This window comes from Littorina saxatilis, linkage group LG2, assembly GCF_037325665.1.
Source record: "Littorina saxatilis isolate snail1 linkage group LG2, US_GU_Lsax_2.0, whole genome shotgun sequence".
Taxonomy (NCBI): domain Eukaryota; kingdom Metazoa; phylum Mollusca; class Gastropoda; order Littorinimorpha; family Littorinidae; genus Littorina; species Littorina saxatilis.
In genome coordinates this window covers 39376082-39386433 of record NC_090246.1, presented here as the reverse complement: position 1 = coordinate 39386433, position 10352 = coordinate 39376082, and the positions used below count along the sequence as shown (strand labels likewise).

The 10352-nt window shown below is 49.7% G+C and overlaps 1 protein-coding gene across 1 annotated transcript in view; it reads right to left on the bottom strand.

The window, feature by feature from the left end:
* The window catches only part of LOC138952999 (uncharacterized), a 46736-nt gene extending 38489 nt beyond the window's left edge, over positions 1-8247 (bottom strand). Inside the window, exons 1-5 of the mRNA XM_070324770.1 lie at positions 7835-8247; positions 7250-7337; positions 4935-5086; positions 370-679; positions 55-144 (exon numbers count right to left, since the gene is read on the bottom strand). Of these exons, the coding sequence (XP_070180871.1) occupies positions 55-144; positions 370-679; positions 4935-5086; positions 7250-7337; positions 7835-7898 (704 nt within the window). The 5' untranslated portion in view covers positions 7899-8247. The remainder of the gene's footprint in view (positions 1-54; positions 145-369; positions 680-4934; positions 5087-7249; positions 7338-7834) is intronic.
* Between the last annotated feature and the right edge of the window lie 2105 nt (positions 8248-10352).

The following is a 10352-nucleotide window of genomic DNA, read 5'->3' as shown; positions in this document are numbered from 1 at the left end:
CCATTGCTGTCGGTAACTAAAGTGGAATAAGATCAGGTCTCTCTCCGCACTTACTTTTCTGCCTCATTCTCGTTGGCCGCTTTGAAGATCTTTGGGTACTGCGCGGGGTGTGTTGAAGGGTCGATCTGGATTTCCACCTGGCCCCTGTCAGTACAATACAACATCATCATACACAGTCCACAACACAAAGACTGAAATAAGCACGCTTTCTTGCAAACACACACACACATACACACACACACTCACACACACACACACACCACACACACACATACACATACACCACACACACACACAAACAAACACACACAAACACACACATACACACACACACACACACACACACACACACACACATATTAGCCTCACCTGATTATAAAGTAAGCAAAGGCCACCCTATCCCCTTGCCGCACCAGCAGACTCTCATAGGGGTAGTTCTCTTTGTAGAGCGCCATGGCCAGCTGCTTGCGATACTTGGGAGCCCACGACGCGAAGAGCGGACTGTTGCAGATGAACTTCTTCTTCTCCTCGAACTCTAAGGCCAGCATGTCCTTGATGCAGCGATTGTAGAGCGGTCTGTCGATGATGAGCAGGTCGGTTTTCTGGTCCGCTACAATGGTGGCTGTCCTTACTGCAGCCTCGTCTATGAGAGCCACCTCCCCCACTGGGCTGCCTTCACCTGTGGGGTGAGAAGGGGGGGGGTTTGGTGAGTAATTGTCTGTAAGATGGTGTTAGGCGCAGAGAGAGAGAGGGAGGGAAAGACACATACACATACAGAGACAGACAGGAATAGACAGAGACGGACAGGAATAGACAGAGACAGGCAGGAATAGACAGAGACAGGCAGGAATAGACAGAGACAGACAGGAATAGACAGAGACAGACAGGAATAGACAGAGACAGACAGGAATAGACAGAGACAGACAGGAATAGACAGAGACAGGCAGGAATAGACAGAGACAGACAGGAATAGACAGAGACAGGCAGGAATAGACAGAGACAGACAGGAATAGACAGAGACAGACAGGAATAGACAGAGACAGACAGGAATAGACAGAGACAGACAGGAATAGACAGAGACAGGCAGACAGAAAAACAAAGAAAGAGAGGCCGACAGAGAGAGGGAGACAGAGAGGGGGAGACAGAGAGAGGGAGACAGAGAGAGGGAGACAGAGACATGGAGACAGGGAGACAGAGACAGGGAGACAGAGACATGGAGACAGGGAGACAGAGACAGGGAGACAGAGACATGGAGACATGGAGACAGAGACATGGAAACAGAGACAGGGAGACAGAGACAGGGAGACAGAGACAGAGGGACAGAGACAGGGAGACAGAGACATGGAGACATGGAGACAGAGACATGGAAACAGAGACATGGAGACGGAGACAGAGGGACAGAGACAGGGAGACAGAGACAGGGAGACAGAGACAGGGAGACAGAGAGAGGGAGACATAGACAGGGAGACAGAGCGAGGGAGACAGAGACAGGGAGACAGAGACAGGGAGACAGAGAGAGGGAGACAGAGACAGGGAGACAGAGACAGGGAGACAGAGACAGAGGGACAGAGACAGGGAGACAGAGACATGGAGACAGGGAGACAGAGACATGGAGACATGGAGACAGAGACATGGAAACAGAGACAGGGAGACAGAGACAGATGGACAGAGACAGGGAGACAGAGACAGAGGGACAGAGACAGGGAGACAGAGACATGGAGACAGGGAGACAGAGACATGGAGACAGAGACATGGAGACAGAGACAGGGAGACAGAGAGAGGGAGACAGAGACAGGGAGACAGAGAGAGGGAGACAGAGACAGGGAGACAGAGAGAGGGAGACAGAGACAGGGAGACAGAGACAGGGAGACAGAGACAGGGAGACAGAGAGAGGGAGACAGAGACAGGGAGACATAGACAGGGAGACAGAGACAGGGAGACAGAGACAGGGAGACAGAGACAGGGAGACAGAGACAGGGAGACAGAGACAGGGAGACATAGACAGGGAGACAGAGACAGGGAGACAGAGACAGGGAGACAGAGACAGGGAGACAGAGAGAGGGAGACAGAGAGAGGGAGACAGAGAGAGGGAGACAGAGACAGGGAGACAGAGAGAGGGAGACAGAGAGAGGGAGACAGAGACAGGGAGACAGAGAGAGGGAGACAGAGACAGGGAGACAGAGAGAGGGAGACAGAGAGAGGGAGACAGAGAGAGGGAGACAGAGACAGGGAGACAGAGACAGGGAGACAGAGACAGGGAGACAGAAAGAGAGAGAGAGAGACAGGGAGACAGAGACAGAGGGACAGAGACAGGGAGACAGAGACATGGAGACAGGGAGACAGAGACATGGAAACAGAGACATGGAGACAGAGACAGAGGGACAGAGACAGGGAGACAGAGACAGGGAGACAGAGAGAGGGAGACAGAGACAGGGAGACAGAGAGAGGGAGACAGAGACAGGGAGACAGAGAGAGGGAGACAGAGAGAGGGAGACAGAGACAGGGAGACAGAGACAGGGAGACAGAGACAGGGAGACAGAGAGAGGGAGACAGAGAGAGGGAGACAGAGACAGGGAGACAGAGAGAGGGAGACAGAGACAGGGAGACAGAGAGAGGGAGACAGAGAGAAGGAGACAGAGACAGGGAGACAGAGAGAGGGAGACAGAGACAGGGAGACAGAGACGGGGAGACAGAGAGAGGGAGACAGAGACAGGGAGACAGAGACAGGGAGACAGAGACAGGGAGACAGAGACAGGGAGACATAGACATGGAGACATAGACAGGGAGACAGAGACAGGGAGACAGAGACAGGGAGACAGAGACAGGGAGACAGAGAGAGGGAGACAGAGACAGGGAGACAGAGAGAGGGAGACAGAGACAGGGAGACAGAGACAGGGAGACAGAGACAGGGAGACAGAGACAGGGAGACATAGACATGGAGACATAGACAGGGAGACAGAGACATGGAGACAGAGACAGGGAGACAGAGAGAGGGAGACAGAGACAGGGAGACAGAGACAGGGAGACAGAGACAGGGAGACAGAGACAGGGAGACAGAGAGAGGGAGACAGAGAGAGGGAGACAGAGAGAGGGAGACAGAGAGAGGGAGACAGAGACAGGGAGACAGAGACAGGGAGACAGAGAGAGGGAGACAGAGAGAGGGAGACAGAGACAGGGAGACAGAGACAGGGAGACAGAGACAGGGAGACAGAGACAGGGAGACAGAGACAGGGAGACAGAGAGAGGGAGACAGAGAGAGGGAGACAGAGACAGGGAGACAGAGACAGGGAGACAGAGAGAGGGAGACAGAGACAGGGAGACAGAGACAGGGAGACAGAGACAGGGAGACAGAGACAGGGAGACAGAGACAGGGAGACAGAGACAGGGAGACAGAGACAGGGAGACAGAGACAGGGAGACAGAGAGAGGGAGACAGAGAGAGGGAGACAGAGACAGGGAGACAGAGAGAGGGAGACAGAGAGAGGGAGACAGAGACAGGGAGACAGAGAGAGGGAGACAGAGAGAGGGAGACAGAGAGAGGGAGACAGAGAGAGGGAGACAGAGACAGGGAGACAGAGACAGGGAGACAGAGAGAGGGAGACAGAGACAGGGAGACAGAGAGAGGGAGACAGAGACAGGGAGACAGAGACAGGGAGACAGAGAGAGGGAGACAGAGACAGGGAGACAGAGACAGGGAGACAGAGACAGGGAGACAGAGACAGGGAGACAGAGACAGGGAGACAGAGAGAGGGAGACAGAGACATGGAGACAGAGACAGGGAGACATAGACAGGGAGACAGAGAGAGGGAGACAGAGAGAGGGAGACATAGACAGGGAGACAGAGACAGGGAGACAGAGAGAGGGAGACAGAGACAGGGAGACATAGACAGGGAGACAGAGACAGGGAGACAGAGAGAGGGAGACAGAGACAGGGAGACAGAGACAGGGAGACAGAGACAGGGAGACAGAGACAGGGAGACAGAGACAGGGAGACAGAGACAGGGAGACAGAAACACGGAGACAGAGACAGGGAGACAGAGAGAGGGAGACAGAGAGAGGGAGACAGAGACAGGGAGACAGAGACAGGGAGACAGAGAGAGGGAGACAGAGAGAGGGAGACAGAGACAGGGAGACAGAGACAGGGAGACAGAGAGAGGGAGACAGAGACAGGGAGACAGAGAGAGGGAGACAGAGACAGGGAGACAGAGAGAGGGAGACAGAGACAGGGAGACAGAGACAGGGAGACAGAGACAGGGAGACAGAGAGAGGGAGACAGAGACAGGGAGACAGAGACAGGGAGACAGAGACAGGGAGACAGAGACAGGGAGACAGAGACAGGGAGACAGAGACAGGGAGACAGAGAGAGGGAGACAGAGAGGGGGAGACAGAGAGAGGGAGACAGAGAGAGGGAGACAGAGAGAGGGAGACAGAGACAGGGAGACAGAGACAGGGAGACAGAGACAGGGAGACAGAGAGAGGGAGACAGAGACATGGAGACATAGACAGGGAGACAGAGAGAGGGAGACAGAGACAGGGAGACAGAGAGAGGGAGACAGAGACAGGGAGACAGAGACAGGGAGACAGAGACAGGGAGACAGAGACAGGGAGACAGAGACAGGGAGACAGAGACAGGGAGACAGAGAGAGGGAGACAGAGAGAGGGAGACAGAGAGAGGGAGACAGAGACAGGGAGACAGAGACATGGAGACATAGACAGGGAGACAGAGAGAGGGAGACAGAGAGAGGGAGACAGAGAGAGGGAGACAGAGACAGGGAGACAGAGACAGGGAGACAGAGAGAGGGAGACAGAGAGAGGGAGACAGAGACATGGAGACAGAGAGAGGGAGACAGAGAGAGGGAGACAGAGACAGGGAGACAGAGAGAGGGAGACAGAGAGAGGGAGACAGAGAGGCAGGTAGAAAATAACACGACATACCTAGGGAGAGAGCGAAGTTGCCGAGTTTGGTCCTGTCGAGCTTGCCGTCCTTGTACTGCACGATGTTCTCCAGCTCCTTGCGCTCCTCTTCATCGCCCTTGTCCTGGTTGTGGATGTAGATCGAGATCTGACCCGACAGCACCACGTAGAAACTGAAACATTCCGACACATAAATCGAGATCTGACCCGACAGCACCACGTAAAAACTGGAACATTCACACACATAAATCGAGATCTGACCCGACAGCACCACGTAGAAACTGGAACATTCACACACATAGATAGAGATCTGACCCAACAGCACCACGTAGAAACTGGAACATTCACACACATAAATCGAGATCTGACCCGACAGCACCACGTAGAAACTGGAACATTCACACACACAGATAGAGATCTGACCCGACAGCACCACGTAGAAACTGGAACATTCACACACATAGATAGAGATCTGACCCGACAGCACCACGTAGAAACTGGAACATTCACACACATAGAGAGATATCTGACCCAACAGCACCACGTAGAAACTGGAACATTCACACACATAGATAGAGATCTGACCCGACAGCACCACGTAGAAACTGGAACATTCACACACATAGATAGAGATCTGACCCAACAGCACCACGTAGAAACTGGAACATTCACACACATAGATAGAGATCTGACCCGACAGCACTACGTAGAAACTGAAACATTCCGACACATAAATAGAGATCTGACCCGACAGCACCACGTAGAAACTGGAACATTCACACACATAGATAGAGATCTGACCCGACAGCACCACGTAGAAACTGGAACATTCACACACATAGATAGAGATCTGACCCGACAGCACCACGTAGAAACTGGAACATTCACACACATAGATAGAGATCTGACCCGACAGCACCACGTAGAAACTGGAACATTCACACACATAGATAGAGATCTGACCCGACAGCACCACGTAGAAACTGGAACATTCACACACATAGATAGAGATCTGACCCCACAGCACCACGTAGAAACTGAAACATTAACACACATAGATAGAGATCTGACCCGACAGCACCACGTAGAAACTGGAACATTCACACACATAGATAGAGATCTGACCCGACAGCACCACGTAGAAACTGGAACATTCACACACATAGATAGAGATCTGACCCGACAGCACCACGTAGAAACTGGAACATTCACACACATAGATAGAGATCTGACCCGACAGCACCACGTAGAAACTGGAACATTCACACACATAGATAGAGATCTGACCCGACAGCACCACGTAGAAACTGGAACATTCACACACATAGATAGAGATCTGACCCGACAGCACCACGTAGAAACTGAAACATTCACACACATAGATAGAGATATGACCCGACAGCACTACGTAGAAACTGGAACATTCACACACATAGATAGAGATCTGACCCGACAGCACCACGTAGAAACTGGAACATTCACACATATATAGAGATATGACCCGACAGCACCACGTAGAAACTGGAACAACACAGACGACGTTTGTCATGCTATCGGCTTAAAGGAATATAATGAAAAGTCAGGCCCTTAGATCGCTTCCAAAGTGAAACCATAGGAGTCTGCGTTTTAAATAATGCTACCGCGCAGGAATGCTGCCTTCACTTTGCAGGAAAAGGTGATTTAAAAGCGTAATTTAATTTAAAGAATTCTGAGTGGGACTTATGTTGGGTTACTTCCCTTTTCTGTGTACCTAATAGTGTTACTAGGCAGCCGCGTCAAAGATGGATGCATTCGGGTTGAACGTAATAATAATAATAATAATAACTGGACATTTTTAAGTGCCTAATCCATGGCTCTAGGCCCTTCACAAAAGGAAATATATATATACAGAATAGAACAATTAAAAGTACAACCTACATAAAACAAATTAATCATACAGACACAAATCACCACATGTACTGTTCACACAATAATCATATATGCAATACACACTATATATATACAAATATACACTCTCAACAATCATAACAACTTAAACGTAATCCAAGCCAATAAACGGCCAGATCAGTAATACGCCTTTAACCTCGCGTTTCTCTGCGTCACGTGATAAAAGAAGGACCCAGCTATTGCTGTAAAAAGCAAAGCTATCAACGATGTGATGACATTGGACACTCCGTCATGACGTGTTAACTAGATGATGTCACAGGACCCCAACTAACCAGTCTCCCACCTCGCCTTGTTTGATGATGATGTCATCGCGCTCATTGATGACGTCGGACAGTCCTTCATGACGTATTATCTATAACGTATTACGACGTCACAAAACCCAAACTTACCAGTCTCCCACCTCGCCCTGTTTGATGATGATGTCATCGCGCTGTCTCGTGCCGAATTTACAATTCCGCATGATGTCTTTCAGGAGATCTGAAATATAAATAAAGCTCATCAATATTGATAAAAAAAATACATACATGTAAATAAACAAAATTAGTAAATCTAAATGTTCAGCTTCAAGCTGTCTGATTTTGTCTTTACCAAACTAAGCTCTTCCGAACAAACACATGCGCAAGGACCACGAGCAAATCCCAAATCTGACTCAAAAAGGTAATATTGCGAACCTCACTGTCCAAGTTCTGGCTTTGAATTTGACATGATCGGTAATCTAACGTCGATTTTCTCCCCACCCCACCCCCCCTCCCTGCCCCCTTCAAGTCTAAGCCGCTTTCCGTATACAAACTCCAAAAAAAATACAGACAGACAGACAGGTAGGCATAGGGACGGACGGACAGACAAACAGACAGACAAACACACACACACACACACACACACATACACACACACACACACACACATACACACACACACACACACACACACACACACACACACCCACATATACACACACACACGCACACACTGACAGGGTATCAAGAGAAACAGGCTCTGTGAACACAATTGAAACTGGGCACAAAAAGCGAAAGGCATGCCAGTGTTGCCATGATGGTAAAGCACCGTCAAGCTTTGAACCAGGAGAGCGGTGTCACGGCAGGAAGGCCCCCTGCTTCAATCTTACAGTCAAAACCGTCTAATTGACACGCGTGTCATTCTGTCATGTACACGCACACGGGAGTCATGTCGTTTCACAAGAGACAGTTAAAGCGGCTTTCGTCAATGGTGTCACTTTAACTGTGTTTAAAATCGTCCGTTATGCTATTTTTTTTATTAATATATTTTCCTGTGGAGCAAAGCGGCATAGAAAATGTTGTCGCCAATGTTCAGAAAACAAAGAGCCCGGAACGCGCTGGTGGGAGCGCATATGGAAGATGGATGCGCTACATCACTTTAAAATGGCATACCATCTCAGAATAAAAAAAACCAGCAAGAAATGTGAGGATTGTGTGCATATCAACGTAGCATTGGCTGCTTGGGTGGCGTTCTATTCTAACTGTGCTGTCTGAACAGCATCACACTAAGTGCAGGCATCAGCCAGGCTGTTGATTGGTGGAATGCGTGCAAGTGGAGGATGGCCTTATCCCACGTCACAGGCTGGGCAGCGCTGAGATGGCGAGCATGATTTGCGAGGAGGACTGCGCCTGTCATAGATACAGCACAACTCTTTCCATCAGGTCTTTGGTATTGTCAACGTTAAGTTCTTGTGTATTACATGCTGAGGATTCCGAGGTTGTGGTTGTTGTGGTGACTGACAAAGACTTAACATTTATCCCCCCAAAAGCACCAAATACCAACAACTCATTGTAAGCTTGCGGAATGAAGAGCGAAGAACACGTCGAGTGTTTGCTTTGCCGATACGTCCACCAGTGTTTGCACGGAAGATCAACTTTCACTTTTATACCCCTAGTTCTTTGCGGCATAAATTTACCTCTCACAATAGGCGCGCTCTTATCGTAACGCAAAGTGCAAACCGTATGTCGTGTGCGTCACGCACAGTCACAGGAAGGGACGGCAGCATTGCGCGGTGTTGTTTGTTTAATCCACATCAGGGGCGACAAACTGCGGGCAGGGGATATATTTGTTATATTTAACCGTCCAGATGGCGATGTCTCAGTGTCGTATGTACCTGACAATCATCTTTAATCGCAGCTATTCCGATATCAAGGTACAGTTCTTCCCAAATTAAAGGCACAGTTTTTCTCGGGTAAAAGTCCTAGATCTGTCCTGACTGTTACACGGGACAAGACCACCCCCCTCACTTGGTCACATAGCCACCATCAGCTGTCCTGACTGTCACACGGGACAAGACCACCCCCCTCACTTGGTCACAGCAAAACATGTCAACACCAAGACCGAGCACACCAAAACATGTCAACACCAAGACCGAGCACAGCAAAACATGTTAACACCAAGACCGAGCACAGCAAAACATGTCAACACCAAGACCGAGCACACCAAAACATGTCAACACCAAGACCGAGCACACCAAAACATGTCAACACCAAGACCGAGCACAGCAAAACATGTCAACACCAAGACCGAGCACACCAAAACATGTCAAAACCAAGACCGAGCACAGCAAAACATGTCAACACCAAGACCGAGCACACCAAAACATGTCAACACCAAGACCGAGCACACCAAAACATGTCAACACCAAGACCGAGCACACCAAAACATGTCAACACCAAGACCGAGCACACCAAAACATGTCAACACCAAGACCGAGCACACCAAAACATGTCAACACCAAGACCGAGCACACCAAAACATGTCAACACCAAGACCGAGCACACCAAAACATGTCAACACCAAGACCGAGCACACCAAAACATGTCAACACCAAGACCGAGCACACCAAAACATGTCAACACCAAGACCGAGCACACCAAAACATGTCAACACCAAGACCGAGCACACCAAAACATGTTAACACCAAGACCGAGCACACCAAAACATGTCAACACCAAGACCGAGCACACCAAAACATGTCAACACCAAGACCGAGCACACCAAAACATGTTAACACCAAGACCGAGCACACCAAAACATGTCAACACCAAGACCGAGCACACCAAAACATGTTAACACCAAGACCGAGCACAGCAAAACATGTCAACACCAAGACCGAGCACACCAAAACATGTCAACACCAAGACCGAGCACAGCAAAACATGTTAACACCAAGACCGAGCACACCAAAACATGTCAACACCAAGACCGAGCACACCAAAACATGTCAACACCAAGACCGAGCACAGCAAAACATGTCAACACCAAGACCGAGCACAGCAAAACATGTTAACACCAAGACCGAGCACACCAAAACATGTCAACACCAAGACCGAGCACACCAAAACATGTCAACACCAAGACCGAGCACACCAAAACATGTTAACACCAAGACCGAGCACACCAAAACATGTCAACACCAAGACCGAGCACACCAAAACATGTCAAAACCAAGACCGAGCACAGCAAAACATG